The following is a 21,029-nucleotide window of genomic DNA, read 5'->3' on the forward strand; positions in this document are numbered from 1 at the left end:
ATTACAGGTGATGAGTTTTCTTGCAACAATTCGAATTTGATATCGAGCACAGGCCAGGTAAAAACATGATGAATGTCGACTGTTTCTCCCGTGACCCAATAAATTGCAAAGAAACAATTATTTGTAAGACAAATAATTATATACAGAAAAATGTAAACTTTGCTTCTCTTTCTAATGAGAATGAAACGTGACGCCGAAATAAATAAAATAATCCTTTACAATCGATCTCCAAAGTTGCGATGCCATGACATACGGTTCATATTGATATGACTGGTAAATGAACTGGTAACAGCGATTTGAAGGGATACGCATTTACCAAATTTACATTATTGTCCCAAATTTCTAATTTCACAGCGGCAGCAGCCCTTATTTTTCTCAAAAGAACCATTTCTATATTTGGTACACCTAATCGCATTATTTCTGATCTGGGAACCTCTTCTTCGGCCGGTGTATTTCGTGATTACTACACTTTATATCAACAGGTAATAGTTAGGTAGAAAGAACAATGGGTCTATTAAAGAATTTACTATCGGTAACTGAAGCTGGTTATAGCGAATGGTGGCAGGATAGACTAGCTGACATTCAACTAATAATAAATAGTCTGCATCATAGGACTACCTAGTATTCTCTGGTTAAATTGTTATTTGGTAGTCAGATAAACTTGACATCAATAAATAAAATTTATGCAAATGAATTAGAACGTTTAGACTTTGATACCATTCATGATAAAGCAGATAGCAATATTAAACAAAATTCCATATATTAAAAAACTAAATTTGTCACGAAATGCAAACGCAATACGAAATCTTTTGCCGTCAATGACTTATGCCTGGTTAAAGTCGGTGATAGGCATTCAACAAAGTTAGATCAAAAATTTAAAGGTCCGTATAAAATAGTAAAAGACGTAGAGCACGGTTCATATGAGCTACAGAGCTTGGCAAGTAAGCATAAAATGCAAATATGGACGATGATATTGTCTCGTCAGATGTTGAGAAACGTACAACAGTAACGAAAAACAAAACTAGACTGGTTATCTAAAATAATGTTATGAGGTGCGTAAAACTTTTATTTTGCAATTAAGTAAAATAATGAAGCTTTAATGTGGCCGCTAAAATATAGAAAGTTTGTATCAATTCCAAATATAATACATTCGTCGAGACAATGTACAGCGTCCTATACATTCCGTCATCGTGCATATTAATTCACCGGCAGTCATCACCATACATTCGTTAGAGCATCTGGAAAGTTGCATAGTCAGGATGGCAGAGACGGCCGTGTCGGTAAAGTAAAGCTAATTAGATATTTAAATAATTGTTTTCCCTCCCTTATGTTGCAGATTAAGAACTAACTCAGTGAAAGCAAATGTTATCAACTGAATATTAATCAAACGCCGCAGACGACTGTCAGACAGGGTGGCCATGTCCGCACTCGATAATTATTTCATAGAGAGATCTAAGTGGCTGTCTACCTGAGAAACGAAATCTGCTTATTATAAACAAGTGAACCGGGAATGAATGGACACAGGGATATCGGTGTACCCGAGGCGGATGAGCGACGCCATTCGAGAATGTACTTTTGACTCGAATTTACGTTTTCCGAAATCGACGAATAGAGTTTGTATCTTCCGAAAGACACAATATACAATATATTTAGACGATAATACAAAATATATCTGCACTCTCATATATAAAATCAACATTCATAAGTTCTACCATAACCTTAGAATTTCGAATTAAGAGAAAGTATTGACTGCATATCATCAAAAACAAGGTACTTTCTCTAACGGCGTTCAGCCTCTTCGTTTAAGCAAATAGGCTCAGCGATAGTGTCGATACTCAAGTAAGTATTTATACTGTGTGGTGGGTGTTGACGTTTAAAGCTGTGGGATGAGATATTGCACCCTACATCGAGCCTACAACAAATGCCAACCCCTCCTCCAAGTGGTGGATGCTGGGTAACGGCATGCCGGCTAACGGGGCTCTGGCTTATGAGTCAGTTTACGGTCCCGGGGCATGGCAACCATTGGTTTCGGGATTATAGTACGATTCTGAAGCAAAATTCCTTGTAGTGTCGTGATGGCTTGGAGTTAAGATGAGATGACGAGTACCCTAACCCAATGAGGTGGTATCATTGAAGGGGCTAATAATTTCCTGAAATCGTACTTGGCAACGGTTGCCCACACCCCAACACCTGTCGAAATAGATACAAGCCAAGGAAAGACACAGCTTACGCTGACGCGCTCACGAAGTTGAATACGACAATCACTGTGTGGAAAGTGTTTTGGGTCGGTGTTCCAGGTGTCTCATTGTTTTAAATTAGACCCAGCCGAACAAATCCGGCCTGAGAGCAAAGTCCTTATAGTGCAAGTAACAACTTGGAGTAAAAATATATTTTCCTGGCTCACCGATCGATCGATGGTCGGAGCCCTCTTGGCAGTGTGCTTACATTCTAACATCGTCTGTGATAGGCTTTTAGTAATCACCATACGGATGGGCGAACACCTACACACAGAGAAAAGTTCACAAAGGAAAGACACTCGCTGTGTGAAGTGTGTTCGGGCCGGTGAACGGGTAGGATCATTATTACAAATCAGATCCAACCCAAGAAAAAAAGTCCTTATAGTGCAAACAACTTAGAATTAAGATGGGCAGTCGAATACCCCATCCTAATGATGGGGTTAATAACTCCAACTATGACCCCCGGCAGTTGATGGAGCCAGGTGGCGGATCCTGCTTAGTTAGAGGTATAGGCTTCTTAGCTTGGGTATTCCGCGGCACCTTTAGCGCGAAGCGACACTTAATGTGTGAAGGGTATGAAGCAAATACAGTTAGTCACACCCAAAATCATACATCATATACAGGGTGTTCGGCCACTCCTGGGAAAGATTTTAATGGGGGATTCTAGAGGCCAAAATGAGACGAAAATCAAGAATACCAATTTGTTGATGTAGGCTTCGTTAAAAAGTTATTCACAATTAAATTCAAAAATTTCAAATCGTTCTAAAAAAATTATTTTCGATTGCGAGGGTCAATTACAATCATTTTTGCTCATTACACATACCCTCGAAATCCTACGCACTTTCGAGAAAAAAAATTCCTTACCGAAAATCTAATTAGGTGCCTAAACGAAAAAAAAATTTTCAAATCGTTCTGAAAAAATTATTTTCGGTTGCGGAGGTCAATTACAATCATTTTTGGTCATTACATATACCCCTGAAATCCTACGCACTTTCGAGAAAAAAATTCAGTACGGGCGGAACTTTAAGCGTTAATAACTTTTTAACGAAGCCTCCATCAACAAATTGGTATTCTTGATTTTCGTCTCATTTTGGCCTCTAGAATCCCCCATTAAAATTTTTCCCAGGGGTGGCCGAACACCCTGTATAAGAAACAGGGTGAAGTCACGGGTCCATGGAAAAACTCCGTATGAAATTTAGCACAATAAACCTCCGAACATACAACATATGAGAAAATTCGGTTATGCAGCGTACGCACTAAGGAAAGGAGGGATTAAAAAAAAATTTGAATCGAAAACAATAAGAGGAATCTTCATGGGGTACAATAATGGTGGTACTTACCGTGTGTACATTATTGAAACAGGAAATATCAAAAGCGACTGCGATGTAAAATTTGACGAAGAGAAGAATGGTTCGGATCTATTGCATTGTAAAGAAAAAGAAAATAATGAAGATGATGAAAATAGTAACTTGATTGTTGTTGGATTAGAGTTGGAGGACGAAGAAGATACAAATGAAGAGTAGAGAACAGAAGAAGGAGAAGAGAATGAAGTAGAGTTGAGAGAAGAAGAAAGAATGAGTGGCGAAGATAGTAGTGACTATGATGATGCGAGGGTGGATATTGTAAGCGATGAAAACAATGTAGACGAAATATATGATGATAATCGAGTAAATGATATATCGCTGGAAGAGCCAACAACAAGAGAAAGAGCAGGAAGAAAAAAAGGTACGACAAAAGAGGCGATTCAAGTGAGAGAATATCTACGAAGACAAGAGCAAGAAACACTGGATAAAGAAAGAGAAGATCAACAAGAATAAAAGGTAAGAGAGTGATGAAATGTACTGATAGAAAAATTCCAAAATCTGTCAAGGAAGCGAAGCTGTCGCCGGAATGGGCCCAATGGAAACAAGCAATGGAAGATGAAATAACATCGCTGAAACGGCATAAAGTTTGGGATCTAGTTGCACGTCCGATAGAAAAAAGGGTGATAAAATGCAAGTAGATTTTTTCTACTAAAGAAGACTTTGCTGCTGTATCAGGAATAAAATTTAAGGCAAGGTTAGTGGCTATGAGATGCACGCAAAGGCCAGGCTTTGACTTTGAGGAGACTTTTTCACCGACTATTCGAATGGAAGCCATAAGATTGCTATTCAGCATATGTGCTGAGTATGGGAGAAAATTAAAAATTTATGATGTTAAGATAGCTTTTTTACACGGGCAGTTAACTGAGGAAATCTATATGGAACAACCTGAAGGCTTTAAAAACAACAATGGACAAGTGTGTAAATTAAAAAAGAGAATTTACGGTTTGAAACAGGCAAGTAGATGCTGGAACGAATATCTGACAAACATTCTCCAAAAAATTGGATTGAAAGAATGCACCCACGATCCTTGTTTATTTTACATCAAACAGAAGAATGATTTTTTGTATTGTGGTATACATGTGGACGATATGACAGTGATGAGCAGTACGGATTCGTTCGAAGCAAAGTGTATGGATGAATTGAATAAATATATAGAATTAAAAAATTTGGGAGCAGCGAAACAGGTACTCGGAATGCAGATAATTCAAGAAAAAGGGAAGATATTTGTCAGTCAGAGGAATTATATCGAGGATCTATTGGATGCCTATGGAATGAATGAGAGCAGTGGAGTCAATTCTCCGATGGACATTAACCAAAAACTAAGTGAAGACGATGGAAGTCCAAAGTGCGATGAAAGGGCATATCAGGAATTGTTATGCCCAAAAATGATGCATTTGAGTGCATTGAAACGCATTTTGACATATTTGAAAAGAACAATTAATTATAGGATAGAATATGGGAAAGCGAATTCGGAGAAAGGACTAATATGCGAAACGGATGCATCATGGGACAGCACGAGAGACGCGAAATCATTTAGTGGTCTACTTTTATATATATAGAAACGGTGATCTTATTCACTGGAAATGTAAAAAACAAGGAACAGTCGCTTTATTAACAACCGAAAGTGAGTTAGATTCGATGTTAGACGGGGTAAAAGAATTGATTTGGATGAGTGAGACGTTGACTGAAATAGATATGTGTGATAATATGAGAAAAGAATTGAAATGTGATAATTTGAATGCAGTGAAATTAGCTAATGGTGGTAGTTTTAAAACGAGAACAAAGTTGTTGAACAGGAAACATCATTTTGTTAAAGAACATGTAAAAGATTATTCGATAAAAGTGATACACGTTCCAAAGGAGAGTATGATGGCGGATTGTATGGCCAAACCCTTAAGTGGATCTGCATTGTTGAGAAATATAAAGAATTTTATGTGCGTTATGAATCTATGAAACCAAGGGGGGAGATTGTGGTAATATGGTTATCATAGATTAGAAAATGAACTTTATTTGTATGTCGTGACCTAGTGTTTATCTTTGTAAGTGAGCGTGGCGAAGTGTCTAACAGGTAGTAGAAATCAAGGATCGAGAGAGAGAGAGTATTGAAATAAATGTGAGTTGGAAGACGTGCCTAAGTGAGAGAAGAAAAAGAAAAAATCGTACTCGCATAGATCAGTGGGTTTTAATTGTTCATATCTTTTGTATAATGTCGTCGTTGTGTAAATAAATACATTTTTGTCCATTTTACTCACAATTCCTGGAGGGGAATAGCATACAATTTTAGCTGTGAGATGTTTTCTGCACTGTATTATAGTAACATTATTTTTGTATGTTAAACAATATTTATTTCTTTAAAACATATATTCTTTGAAACATACTTTTATATGTGGTGTGCGATTTTGGCTGTGATTGACTGTAAAAGCAAACGACGAATTGGCGGTCGTTGACTGCAGGGGTGTCTAAAATGTGGCCATTGATGGAATAAAGGCAAATTCTACATCAGCAAACAATTCCGATATAAAACTGGAATTTCTTATAAGAAAAATAATTTAACAAAATTTTGTTTTATTATTTAATTGATTAAGGCCGGGGGCATACGAGCGTTAAAACCATACACGTTGCGATGGACGTTACAACGTCCGTTGTAGAAATACATTGTCGTATATTAGAAACCACACACTCCGAACGTGCATCGCTTTCAACGTCCGTTACGTGCGTCGATTTTTCATCGACGTATTTATGTTAGAACTAACGTTGGGATACGTCGACGCACGTTTTCCATTGTATACCGAGAAATGCAGCAGGTCATACGAGTGTCACTTGCCGTAACGGCCGTTGAAATCGACGTTCGTCGCAACACACGTCGTTTTAACGCTCGTGTGCCCCCGGTTTTAGAAGCATTAGAATGTTTAACATTCATAGCGTTTAAGATTTATATTTGATAAGAAATTTTACTTACCATACTTGCACACTGTTGAACAGTACCAATCATAGGTATTATTAAAGAAGTGTGCTTGGATTTTAAAAAACGTTCCATAAGTTTCACTACCCCGTGTTTCCTAAGCTCTTCCCTTACTTTCGGGCTGCTACTTATGGAGTCCAGAACCTTTGCACAGGCTGTCGCGACTGCTATCAGTTCTTTCTTAGTTTCATTCAAATCATCATAAGATCGTCTGAGAATAGTATCTGGTACGTCCATTACGTCCAACTATTGAATATTGAAAATTGTTTCATTTATTAAAGATTTCAATTGCCTAACTTCTTCTATGTTACAAAGTTATTCTGCTATTTTTAAATTATAAACTAATCTAATTTTATAATAATAAATATTGTATATATACTATTGTATGTAAAAATTGTATTATAATAATGAATATACATATACATATACAGAGTGTTTGGCCACCCCAGGGAAAAATTTTAATAGGAGATTCTAGAGGCCAAAATAAGACGAAAATCAAGTATACCAATTTGTTGATGGAGGCTTCGTTAAAAAGTTATTAACAATTAAATTCAAAAATTTCAAATCGTTTTGGAAAAATTATTTTTTGTTGCGGGGGTCAATTACAATCATTTTAGGTCATTACACATACCTCCAAAATCCTATCCACTTTCGAGAAAAAAAATCGGGTAGGTGCTGAAATTTTTCGACGAAAAAAAAAATTTTAAATCGTTCTGAAAAAATTATTTTCGGTTGTGGGGGTCAATTACAATCATTTTTGGTGAATAGATATACCCTCGAAATCTTGCTCATTTTCGAGAAAAAAATTCAGTACGGGCAGAACTTTAAACGTTAATAACTTTTTAACGAAGCCTCAATTAACAAATTGAATTAACAAATTGGTATTCTTGATTTTCGTCTTATTTTGGCCTCTAGAATCTCTCATTAAAATTTTTCCCAGGGGTGGCCGAACACCCTGTATATATAATATTCGACCAGAACAGAGGTTCAAAGCGGTCAATAGTTTCCAAACTTTATGTTCGGTCAATACTTTCGGAACTTTGTAATCTCTGGCATCGTGAATTTCGAAACGATCGAATACTGTTCACCAGGTTCGAAACTGCGAACATTTTCAAAAATTTGATAGAAACAGAGTACCTCAAAGTGAACCTAAACAGTGTAGGTATTGCAAACGGTTTGGACATGTAATAGAAGAATGTAGAAAACGCGAATTTAATAATTCTAGAATACATTCAAATTGCAATCAAAATTCAAATTTTAAAGCCAATTTCCAACATTAAGGAGTACCCACGAATCGCTACCTGTTGAATATTTATTTGTTAAATAAATACAACAGGGTTTCGATTTAAGATATATTTTAAATAAGGTATAATAGTTTTACAAACGCAAATGCTGTTCATAGTTTAACAGTTTTCTGCTAACTGAGCTTGAGGCTCGGAAAAAGCCGAGACGCTCAGTAGGTGCCATAAACGAGTGTCCTCCTCAGGTAGTACTAACCTTAGCAAGGGAGGGGACCGCACCACTGATACAAATTTCCATTAAAAATATATGGATGCAATGCTTATTCTCAACACTACCAAATTTCAAATTCACGGTTTAAATACACCCCTGGATAAACTTCGACAAACTCCTTTTCACCACAAAACGTTATCAATCATGATACATCCTCAAATGACAACAACGTTGCTCCTAGAACAACAAATTTTTTGCAATGCCCAGGATCTTCCCAATCCCTCTATATCTATAGAAACAATGACATCAGAATTCAACAACCTCTACTATTAGATAATTTTACTACTGCATCGTCATCGCCTCACAATCAGCCTTATGTGTTATTTGAATCACATCATTCTATAGCAGATGATGGTATTTTAAAATTCTTAATCGACACGGGAGCTAGCATATCCTTAATTAAGGCATCATATTCAAAATTATATGGTAGATAAAAATAATTACACAATTCTAAACGAGATAGCCTCGCACTTCACGATTCAAACAATTGGGGAAACAGCAATAGAGTTAGCAATTCGTAGTGGCAAAATCATCGGTAAATTCCAAGTTTTGGACGTAGCTTCAAATATTCCATTTGACGGTATCCTAGGTGATGATTTTCTGAAAGCACATCGCGCCAGAATCAATTATGAAGATTTTCTATTATCACTAAATTCAATTTCAACTCCTATATCTCTCAGTCAGAATACTCCACAATGCTCTCAAACAACAATAACAATTTGTGGATGGTCCGAAACTGTAATTCCTATAAAATTAATAAATCCATCTAATATTCAAGAGGGAATCGTGTCTAGGCAGAGTTTAAATTCAAACAATTCTCTCTTAATTCCAGACGCAATTGTTAAAGTCGATCACAATAATCGAGGGTTAGTAACGATATTAAATACGTCTATTCAATCATTTGAAATTCCAATTCCTGAAATATTCATTGAACCTATCCGTAATCATTCGTACATTTATAGCCTTGCTGAAAATCGAGACAATAATAAAGAGTCAAATCGTTTAGAAGTATTGAATCAAAATCTACAGTTAAATCATTTAAACTCAGAAGAATTCAATTCAATTAAAGAAATTTGCTCAGAATTCAACGACATATTTCATCTTTCTTCCGACTTACTTACACGTACCACCGCAACATCCCATAAAATTCCAACTATAGACGATACGCCAGTGCAAGCAAAAACTTATCGTTATCCTCAAATCCACAAAGCAGAAGTAGAGAAACAAATTGAAAAGATGTTAGCACACGGTATTATCAAACTGTTGACTAGTCCATGGTCGAGCCCCTTATGGATGGTTCCCAAAAAGCTCGATGCATCTAGGAAACGCAAGTAGAGAATAGTAATCGATTATCGGAAGCTAAATCAGAAAACAATAGGTGACTCATATCCTCTCCCAAATATCGAAGATACATTAAACCAACTAGGGCATGCACAATATTTCACAACATTGGATTTAGTTAATGGATTTCATCAAATTCCCATGGATCCCAATGACAGTCCTAAAACTGCATTCTCCACACCTGATGGGCATTACGAGTTTACCCGAATGCCAGTCTGTCTGAAAAATGCTCCATCCTGTTTCCAACGCATGATGAATAACGTATTAACCGGGTTAAATAACATACAATGTTTTGTTTATCTGGACAACTTAATTATTTTCGAATCCACACTAGAGGATCACACTCGAAAATTAAAAAACGTACTTTCAGAGAACATAATTTAAAATTTCAGTCAGATAAATGTGAATTTTTAAAGAAATCCTGCGAATATTTAGGCCATGTTAGATCTGATAAAGGAATCGAACCTAATCCAAATAAAGTCACGAGTGTAAAAAAGGTCCCAAGGCCGCGTAATACTAAAGAAATCAAGATGTTCCTAGTAATGGTAGGATATTATAGAAAATTTATGGAAAACTTCTCTATTATAGCTAAATCCTTAATCTAATTATTAAAGAAAGATGTAAAGTTCAAATGGATAGAACCTCAAGAGCAAGCATTTCTCACCTTAAAAGAAAAATTAATTAATAAACCAATCCTTCAGTATCTAGATTTCGAGAACCAATTCATTTTAACCATGGATGCATCCGATGTAGGAATTGGAGCAGCAGAAAAAGAACTTTTAGCAATCGTCAACTCGATAGAACATTTCCGTCTATATTTATACGGCAGAACGTTTATCATTTACACAGGCCACCGACCACTTCAATGGTTGTTTAACTGCAAAAACCCCTCTCCAAAATTAGTAAGATGGCGATTGAAACTCGAAGAATATAGTTACGAAATTAGATATAAACCAGGATGTATAAATTCAAATGTAGATGGACTTTCACGACTTTTTGCAATGAATCAAGCGCAAATCGCCAATACACGATCTCAAACATATCAAGATTTTTAAAAATTCCATTATACACAACTACAGCCGGTAGAATTCCCAGTAGAGACTCGAAGCCTCACAAAGATCAACGAACCAATTGTTTTAATTTGGTCCTTAGATTTAGACGAAAGCAACCAATATTCCGAATACATACATTCAAATTTTGACTTAACCGACTTACAGCCTACCTTACATGACGAATCTATTTTAAAAAACGAAAAACAGACAGTATATCTGCTATTTCCATCAAACTTACATTTCGATAAGATAGAATACAAACACTTGTTCAAATACTTCTAATCACTGCATTCTAAAATTCACAGCAATGGTTTTGTTTTTATTTATCCTTATAAGAGCAGCAATTTGAAATCTAATATATTGTACGAAATGCTAAAGTACGTATTTGCTACAAACGACATAAAGATATTCCATAATAATAAAATAACGCCAAAAACACAGGACGAAATAAATAAAATTTTGCAAGAAAATCACGATAATACACTAACGGGACATTTTGGTTTTAATAAAACATATAATAGAATCAAGGAACATTATTATTGGCCTACAATTAAGATGGATATTCAGAATTATATAAAATTATGTCACTCCTGTCAAATTAACAAAACGAATTTCAAACCAACTAACAAGGAACCTTCGCGAACGGTCCGGATTCGATTCTGATGAAACTTCGTACACTTATAAAGCAGTCAAAAATAATCGACACGTATTTTTTTAGCTGCGGTAACTCGAGTTTAAGGGGTGAAACCACCCCTTGAAGTTTAGGCTCGAAACGGCTATCTCGAAAACGGAAAGACATACGAAAAAATTGTTAACGGGCGAGGTTAATGGTTTCTTATGTACAATAACATGGTGTTAAATTTTTTTTTGTTATAAACAAATTGTATTTTGTTAAATTTTTTATCAACTTAATTTTTCATTTTATTGAAATTTTCATGATGACAAAAAATGACGAGCATTTTATTCCAAATCTATTGGTATGTAATATTTTAAAATTGCCTCCTACAGTTTTGCAGATTTTGATGATTTACATCTTGCGTGCATATCCACTATGCTAGTAGCCGTTCTAACTTTGATTTTAATGAAGCATTGTAGGCTTGTACTAAATTATACAGTAACAAGTAACAAGTAACAATAACAGTAACCAGTTTCTTAACAGCAATGAAAAGATTAATTGTTTTTATTACCCACCTATGACATCGTGGCAAAGGTGGAGCGATTTATAAATTATAAATAGATACAGTGTGTATAGCAATTACTCTATGTAGTTTCGATAATAGTGGTACTCATCGAAAAAATGTTTTTATTATTCATCCACTGCGAGGTTATTAGCGGCGTCGGTCGAGTAGTTTTTCCTTATATTTTGTCGATTAATTTTATTTCTTTGATGAATCCCAGTAGATTGCGTAGCTTTTTGTTGGTGAGGTTTTCTTTAAGTTGAGATTCCAGCTTGTATTTACGGCAAAGAGTATTGTATTTTGGGCAGTCAAGGATTAGGTGGTCCGTTGTAATTGTTGTGTTGCAGTGTTCGCATATTGGAATGGGTTCCTTTGATAATAAATATGAATGGGAGATTTTGGAGTGTCCAATTCTTATTCGGATTATAGCAATTTTCTGTAAAAAAAGAGTCATCTATGTTTTTGGTGTGTGACAAAGCTGTGTTTTTCCCACTGGCATTTTAACTTGATTCTGATTTCTTTAATTAAATCCTCTTTGGTGGGGATATTTTGGTAGCTAGTTGGTGAGTTGAATACTTGTTTTGCTATCTGGTCGGCTTTTTCATTTCCTGGAATGCCTACGTGTTCCTGTATCCATGCAAGTATTATTTTGTTGCCCTTTTTTGTGATTTGATGGTTCGTTTCCTGAATTTGAAGGAGGATGTCATTATCCGATGGTATGCTGGTTAGTGCTGCTAAAGTGCTCATTGAATCAGTGAAAATAATGGCGTGTGTATAAGAGTTTATGTAAGAGATTTTTATAGCATGGTTGATGGCGGTTGCTTCAGCGGTAAAAATTGATGTACATGGTGCTAATTTGGTTTTATCGCGATAACCGCCAATCGACCTTCCACTAGACGAATGGGTTTCCCTTGTCCGGACCCAACGAGATGGGTCCAGTTGGGAATCCGACCATTCAATAAGGGAATGTGCATTCCAAGTGTCGCCAAGATGGTTATCCATCTTGGCGATAGACCCTCTAAACAATACGCCGATTTTCCGAGCGTCCCCTTTTTCCAAAATTCCTAGTGTCACCAAGATGGCTCCTCCTGATAACAGATTTCCCAAATACCCCCTTTCTCAGAATTCCTTGGCTGCTCTCCTACTCTACCTCCCACCCCTTCAGGAGGCCTAAATTAAATACCGGACCCAACAGGGAGACGGGCAGTCTTGTACACCAGACCACAGGGTCACATTGTCATCCCGGACATACATGGTAAACCTATACCAGTTTGTACGAAAATTCTAATAAACGATCCAATAAATGTAATTCGGAGTTACCTCGACGACAGTTGAAAGTGTGGATTCCGGGGTGATTACTGCGTATCCCGTGCCGGTTTCAGTTTTTGATCCGTCAGTATAGATATGGGTATAGTTTCTGTAGCGATCTATAGTTTCAGTGGTTAGGTTACGAAATATTACAGGATTGGTGTCAGATTTTTTGTATACTGTTAAGTCTGTGTATACTTCGATGGGGTGCATGACCCATGCTGGTATTGCGGTTTTTCTTCGTGGAATAGTAGGAAAAAATTTTGTGTTGAGTTTCTCTTCAAGTTTGTGGTCTCTATAATAAAAGGGTTTGGGAGTCAGTTTTTTATTATTGTATTTTATGATGTAACGGTCTGAAAAAATATTTTTAAAGGAAGATTTATTTGGGGTAGTAGATATTTTTATTACTTGTGTAATGCAGAGAAGTTTTCTTCTGAATTTGAGCGGAGGTACGTTTGCTTTTTTTAAAATACTTAGTATGGGACTGGTTCTAAAGGTTCCAGTTATTATTCTCAGAGTAGTGTTATGTATAGGATCCAGTTTTTTTAGTATAGATTCCTTTCCTGCATCATAAATGATAGATCCGTAGTCTAACTTGCTTCTGATGGTTGTTTTGTACATGTTTAATAGGACCTTCATGTCTGCTCCCCACGTATTGGCTGATAGTGTTTTTAAGATGTTTGGACGATTATTACATTCCTTTCTCAGATTGGATATATGGATATTCTAGGTTAATTTATCGTCAAATGTCATACATAATACCTTGATTGAATTGACTTGTTTCAGTTCTGTGTTTCCAAGGTGTAACTTTATTGTAGGTGTGTGTCGCTTGGAGAAGGTTATATATTTGGTTTTAGTTTCAGAGAAGCGAAAACCATTTTTTACTGCCCAATTCTGTAGGTTGTCTAGTGCGTTTTGGAGTAATTGTTCTGTGGTATTTTCATATTTTCCTTTGTATATTATCGTTAAGTCATCTACGAAGAGATATGCCTGGATTGGTAAGTTTGGTACAGAGAGAACAGCGTTTATGGATACTAGGAATAGTGTTATGCTTATCACTGAACCTTGAGGGACTCCATTTTGCAGTATCATGGCGTCGGATAGACAGTTGTTGGTTCTAAGTTTAATGCGTCTTGTCTTCAGGAAGTTTTTGATAAACAAAAAGACATTACCATGAAGGCCCAGCTTTTTTAGAATACCTAATATCCTCTCTCTGCAAATCATATCATACGCTTTGTCAATGTCCATAGCTATAAGAGTAGTATGGTAATTATTTACTAAGCTGTCACATATTTGAGCCTCTATGTTAATTAATTGGTCGATGGTTGAATGGTACTTTCTAAAGCCGCTTTGAAGTTGGGATATTGTGTTCTTATTTTCTAATACCCATTGTAGTCTGTGGTTGATCATTTTTTCTAATAGTTTGCACATGTTGTTGGTTAGTGCTATGGGTCGATAGCTTTCTGGGAGTAGAGGGTCCTTACCAGGTTTGACGATTGGGATGATTATAGCCTCATTCCACGATTCTGGGAATATGCCATTTTCCTATATGAAATTGAATATCTCTAGCAGGTGTTTGAGTCCATTCGGGGGGAGGTTTACCAGTAGTTTGTTAGGTATTCCGTCAGGGCCAGGACTGGTATTTTTACATTGTTTCAGTATCCTATTTAATTCTTCAATTTTGAATGTTTCGTTGATTAAATAAAGGTCCTGGTTTCTGATACCGGGGGTTTTATTGGTCTCGGGGAATGTTCGTTCAGTTTTATATTTAAGGAAGTTGCTATCGTAGTTTTTATCACTAGAGTTTTTGGCAAATGTTTTAACTAGTAAGTTTGCTATTTCTTTGTGGTGGTTGGTTATGGTTTTTTCTGGCGTAGTTAAAGCTGTAATATTCTTTTTTGAATGGGAGCCTTGAATTGCTTTTATTTTGTTCCACATTACTTTGGTGGGGGTAGAGTTATTTATTGTAGATAAGAAATTTATCCAGGATTGTTTCTTATTCTTTTTAATGGCCATCCTTGCTCTAGCTCTAAGTTTTTTGAATTGTATAAGATTTGTGGTTGTCTTTTATTTTTTGTATCTGTTGAAGGCGTGTTTGTAGTTTTTTATTGCAATTTCACATTCCTCGTTCCACCAAGGTACAGTACAGCGCTTTTTTCCAGGTCGAGGTTTTGTTTTTGGGATGGATTGGTCAGTGACTTCGATGATGATCTGGGTAAATTCTTTTATTATTTGTTCAATATCATTAAAGTTTGTTATGGCGTTATTATCTAAAGAAGGGGTGTTAAGTTCGATGAGTCTACTATATTTGCTCCAGTTGGTCAGTTCAAATTTCCATCTGAGAGGTGGTTGTAGGTAGTTAACTGTTCGGTCTAATTGTATTTTTAATAAAATCGGGTAGTGGTCACTGTCGTGCAGGTCTGGAGTAGTAGTACATTTGCATTTGTATGCAATGTTGACGTTGCTTAAGGTTAAGTCTATTATGCTAGAAGAGCCGTTAGCTGAATTAAAGTGTGTTGGTTTTTGGTCATTGAGGAGTATTAAGTTATGGTTGAGTAGGATTTTTTCCATAATGTTACTTCTTGAATCAGTTCTTTTTGAACCCCAGAGTGTGTTATGGCTGTTGAAGTCCCCAGTAATGATAAATGGTTTTGGTATGTTATTAATTAAATTGCTTAATTCGGATTCGTTTAGTTGGTAGCTGTTCGGTTTATATATATTACAGAGGTGTATCTTCGTGGATGAATATATTTTGGTCGAAATTGTTTCCATGTTTGAATTGATTGGGATTTGCTCACTATATAAGGAGTTATTTATCAAAATGGCTACTCCTCCGCTGGCGGTTTCTGCATTCCTGTTGTGGACAAACGGTGTAAAATTCTTGATTCGAATTGTTTGGTTGGGTTTGAGATGGGTTTCTTGAAGGCAGATTACATCTGGTTGGTATTTCTTCAGGAGAAGTTGTAGATATGGTAGTCGGAGGGAGAATACGTTTAAGTTCTATTGTAAGATTGTGAGTATTTTAATTTAGTGGTATTTGATTTTGTGTGCGGGTAGGTTTTGTAAGTTAATTAGAGGTTTGTGTTATGTTGGAATTGGTGGGTTGATGTGTGTGGCAGTTTCATTTTTGGTTTCATTATCTGATGTTGCTAGGGTGCAACTAACTAATGAATTTTCTAAGGATGTTAATGGTAGTTCAGCCAGTTTGTATTTTAGTTAATCTGGGAATTCTGTTTTTTTATGCTTCTTTCCTTCAGGTGGGAGTAGGTAGATTTCTGTTAACATCTCTATTAACCCTGGTATATTTTGTGTGAAGTCTAATGCCATGCTATAGGGATTTTTAATGCCAAGTGTATTTTCCATGAGAATGGTTAATTGATTATAGTTCAGTGGGTAGTTTGATTCGGGTTCGTTAATTTTGGATTTTGCTAGTTCGAGCATATTTTTGATATTACTGGTCATTTTATCTACTAATTTGATACGTTTGGTACTTTTTTTTCTGCTTGACAGGACTTCTTGAGTATGTGGGGTAGCTTGCATTAATATGTCTTGATTTGATACAGAATCGGTATTGAGGATTTCTTTTAGACTGATTGTGGATAGTGTATGTGCTCTTTTGTTACCTGAGTTCAAGATACTGTTTACTCGTAACGGCTTTGCCTCTTCTGGCTGTGGAGCAGTAATGGTGGTAGGTATACTTATTGGCTGTGATGTGGATTCTGGATCTGTTTGTGTGTGTAATTGAGAAGGATAGTCGATGTTATCGGCGGTAGTGTTGTCTTCGTCTTTCTTCGGGCATTGTTTAGCTACGTGACCTGTTTGATTACAGCGGAAACAGCTGAGTTTGTCGGTGTGGAGAAGATTCTATATGTTATATTCTCATATGCTATGGTGAAAGACTCGGGGATCCTGCTTGTGTCCTCAGGGTGTACGTATAATTGTCGTCTGAAGTTTAGTATATGCGTGTAACCAGGTTCATGGATACCGGCTCTCTAAAAGATTATTTTGGATGTGATTCTGATTTTGTTGTGTTTAAGAACTTGTTCAATTGTGTCATGAGGAATCGTTGGCGAGACATTAGAGAGTATTATCCGCTGAGATGGAGTAATTAATCGTTTCACGTTCACAGTGTTGTTATTTATTGTCATGTGGCTGTGATTGCTTACTATCTTGGTGCTGGTGTCTTTGGAATCCAGGTAAATGCAGACTCTGTTGTTCGAAATTCTTGAAATGAAGCGGATAGAGGCGGAACTGATAATTTTTTCAAGTGCGTTTGTGTAATCATTAATCGAAGTTTCCTCTATTGAATCTATTGTTATCGCTTGGTCCTTTTCGGAAAGTTTCCATTGGTTACCGTTGAGGCGTATGTGTTTCGGATTGATTGGAATGGTGCAGTTAAGTTTTCTGGTTCTGTATTCATTTGTGGATCTTTTGTGATATCATGACCCCTGTACTCAGAAGTCATTGTTTGTTCTAAAACTTGGTTGCTCATGCGTTGGGAGCGCACAAGCTCACGCTGGTTTGTATTTGTCACTCTCTCACTCACTTTCACTCAGGCACTCGCGACCACTCGTAAATACGTCTTGTCTCTATGACGATTGGCACGAGACGGAAAAAATGTTTGAAACATAAAGATTTCTTACACCATGCGCATTTAATTATTGTCACGTCACCACAAATATGGCATCTTGGTTCATTTTTAACAGAATAGCAGTACTCAACAGGATTCTGTAATGCATTTGCTGTTTCATCTATACAGGGTATTCGGCCACCCCTGGGAAAAATTTTAATGGGAGATTCTAGAGGCCAAAATAAGACGGAAATCAAGAATACCAATTTGTTGATGGAAGCTTCGTTAAAAAGTTATTAATGTTTAAAGCTTCGCCCGTACTGAATTTTTTTTTAGAAAGTGGGTAGGATTTCGCGAGTAGGTCTATTCACCAAAAATTATCGTAATTGACACCCGCAACCGAAAATAATTTTCCCAGAACGATTTGAAATTTTTTAATTTTGTCGAAAAATTTCACACTTTCTCGAATTTTTTTCTCCAAAGTGGATAAGAATTTGAGGGTATGTCGATTCACCAAAAATGATTGTAATTAACCCCCGCAACCGAAGATAATTTTTCCAGAACGATTTGAAATCTTTTTTTTTCGCTGAAAAATTTAGGCACCTACCCCTCGTCGATTTTTCTTAAAAATTCGTTTTTAATTTTTAATAATTTTGTTTGACACTCTACAGAAAAATTGTCTAATACTTTTTTTGTAGGCGCCCATGGGCTCTGCTTCAGAAAAAAATTTCAATGAGATACCTTTACTATTGTAGGAGTTATGACCGTTTAAAAATTGGACCATTTTTATGGGGGTTTTCCCATTTTACGGGATCAAGGAGCAACTTTTCCAATATTTTTAGAATTTCTACATATTCTCTACTAAAATACGCGTTGATTGCTTTCTTAAACATTAAAATCCTTCAATTCGTTCAGAAGTTACGACGTTTTAAAGATATGCATGAAATTTCAGGGAAGCATTTCTGGCCTCACATTAGATTTTCGGTAAAGAATTTTTTTCTTAAAAGTGTGTAAGATTTCGAGGTATGTCTATTCACCAAAAATGATTGTAATTGAGCTCCGCAACCAAAAATAATTTTTTCAGAATGATTTGAAATTTTTTAATTTAATTTTGTTAGCTTTTTAACGAAGCCTCCATCAACAAATTAGTGTTCTTGATTTCCGTCTTATTTTGGCCTCTAGAATCTCCCATTAAAATTTTTCCCAAGGGTGGCCGAATACCCTGTATAGATGAAAAACCAAATGCATTCCAAAATCCTGTTGTGTACTGCTATTCTGTTAAAAATAAACCAAGATGCCATATTTGTGGTGACGTGGCAATAATTAATTGCGCATGGTGTAAGAAATCGTTATGTTTCAAACATTTTTTCGATGAGTACCACTATTATCGAAACTACATAGAGTAATTGCTATACACACTGTATCTATTTATAATTTATAAATCGCTCCACCTTTGCCACGATGTCATAGGTGGGTAATAAAAACAATTAATCTTTTCATTGCTGTTAAGAAATTGGTTACTGTTATTGTTACTTGTTACTTGTTACTGTATAATTTAGTGCAAGTCTACAGTGCTTCATTAAAATCAAAGTTAGAACGGCTACTACCATAGTGGATGTACGCGCAAGATGTAAATCATCAAAATCTGCAAAACTGTAGGAGACAATTTTAAAATGTTACATACCAATGGATTTGGAATAAAATGCTCGTCATTTTTTGTCATTATGAAAATTTCAATAAAATGAAAAATTAAGTTAATAAATTTTTTTTTGTTATAAACAAATTGTATTTTGTTAAATTTTTTAACACCATGTTATTGTACATAAGAAACCATTAACCTCTCCTATTAACAATTTTTTCGTATGTCTCCGTTTTCGAGACAGCCGTTTCTGAGTCTCCGTTTCAATCCTTTCCAATCAAGGACGTGACTTTATGTCAGACCTAATCAAAAATTTCAGTAGCTTGTTTAAAACCAAACACATCACCACAACTCCGTATCACCCACAAACTAACGGCTCTCTTGAACGCTACCATCTAACACTCAATGACTACCTAAAACATTATATTAAATCTAATCATACAGATTGGGACGATTACATTCCATTTGCTATATTCAGTTACAACACAACAATAAACAAGTCCACTAACCATACTCCTTACAAATTACTTCTCGGTCGCAGTGCATATCTACCTTCTTCTATTACACAAGAATCCGAATTCAAATATACCTACGACGATTATGTATCTTCTTTAAAGAATAAATTAAATATCTCATTTAAATTAGTCAAGAAAAATTTAATTAATTCAAAAAACAAAAGTAAAGAATATTACGATAAAAAATGTAACCCTATTGAATTCAAAGTCGATGATCTTGTATGTATTTACCAAAAACAAATCAAACCAGGGTTAAACTTTCACCTAATTTTAAGGGTCCTTACAAAATTACCAATGTTTTCACTAACAAAACAATAGAAATTCTAGTAGGAAAGAAAAGAATCAAATATACCAATTACAGATGAAAGAAATAACAATACTGATACTCTTGATCCCTAGCCTCATTTCCGCTACATCCTATGTTAATACTCCTCTCTCTGGCTCGAGCGGAATCTTTTACCAAAAATTAGGAATAGCAAAAATTTCCAACACGGAACTACATCTTGTAACGCATGTTAATATAACCTATTTGTTGCAACTTAAAGCTCTCTTGGAAAACTATTTGACAAGATCACAAAAATTTTGTAATTTAATGTTAAACCGAACTGAAAATAGCAATAGTGAACATTTTCAATGTGAGTAGACCCTTCAATCTGTTCGGAATGAATTAGAGAATATAGAAAATAAAGCAGAAATGCCTTAACCGGACGTAGTCGCGAGAATCGACGCGAATTAATCAACAGGGCTTCTTACATATTAAACTGATTGATAGGAATGCCGGACGCGGATGACGCTCAATATTATACCGAAAGCATTAAATCTCTTTTGAATAATAATAGACAAACATAAGTTCTTCTAAAATCTCAAATACAAGTCGTTACGAGTACAATAAAGAACTTCAATAACTCAATACAGTCTTTAAAACAAACAGAAACTATAATGAATAGCAATATGAAAACAATCAACAAATACATGGTACAAACAGGAAATCTCATCTCTGATCTTTCGGTATAGTCAATTATCTTGCAATAAGTTTCTACTTTATTATCTCTGTGCACGCAAATCTCTGACTATTACAACAAATACATCGAAGTAATTAACTTGAGTAACCATAATAACACAGGGAAAATAATACTTCCTGTAATAAAGAATTTTGTCAACTGCACCTTTGACTCAAACGACCACACGGAACATCGAGAACGAATCGATGATTGAGAAACACGGTCTTTGAAATACCAAAATCTGCTCATATAAGGGCAAAATCTCTTGTTCCGTAAACCCATATTTCGGGCCAAATTGTATCAATATACAGCACGCTGCATTACCCGTGGCTACCCCCATAATATCTTAA

At 35.8% G+C, this 21,029-nt stretch overlaps 2 protein-coding genes across 2 annotated transcripts in view; one reads left to right on the forward strand and one right to left on the reverse strand.

The window, feature by feature from the left end:
• Hbs1 (translation elongation factor EF-1alpha (GTPase) HBS1) overlaps positions 1-21,029 on the forward strand; it is a 196,445-nt gene that overhangs the window by 95,124 nt on the left and 80,292 nt on the right. The gene's annotated exons all lie outside the window — the stretch shown is intronic.
• Gudu (Armadillo repeat-containing protein gudu) overlaps positions 1-21,029 on the reverse strand; it is a 118,519-nt gene that overhangs the window by 56,074 nt on the left and 41,416 nt on the right. Inside the window, exon 5 of the mRNA XM_076763906.1 lies at positions 6,561-6,809. Within this exon, the coding sequence (XP_076620021.1) occupies positions 6,561-6,809 (249 nt within the window). The remainder of the gene's footprint in view (positions 1-6,560; positions 6,810-21,029) is intronic.

This window comes from Colletes latitarsis, chromosome 4 (assembly GCF_051014445.1).
Source record: "Colletes latitarsis isolate SP2378_abdomen chromosome 4, iyColLati1, whole genome shotgun sequence".
Taxonomy (NCBI): Eukaryota; Metazoa; Arthropoda; class Insecta; order Hymenoptera; family Colletidae; genus Colletes; species Colletes latitarsis.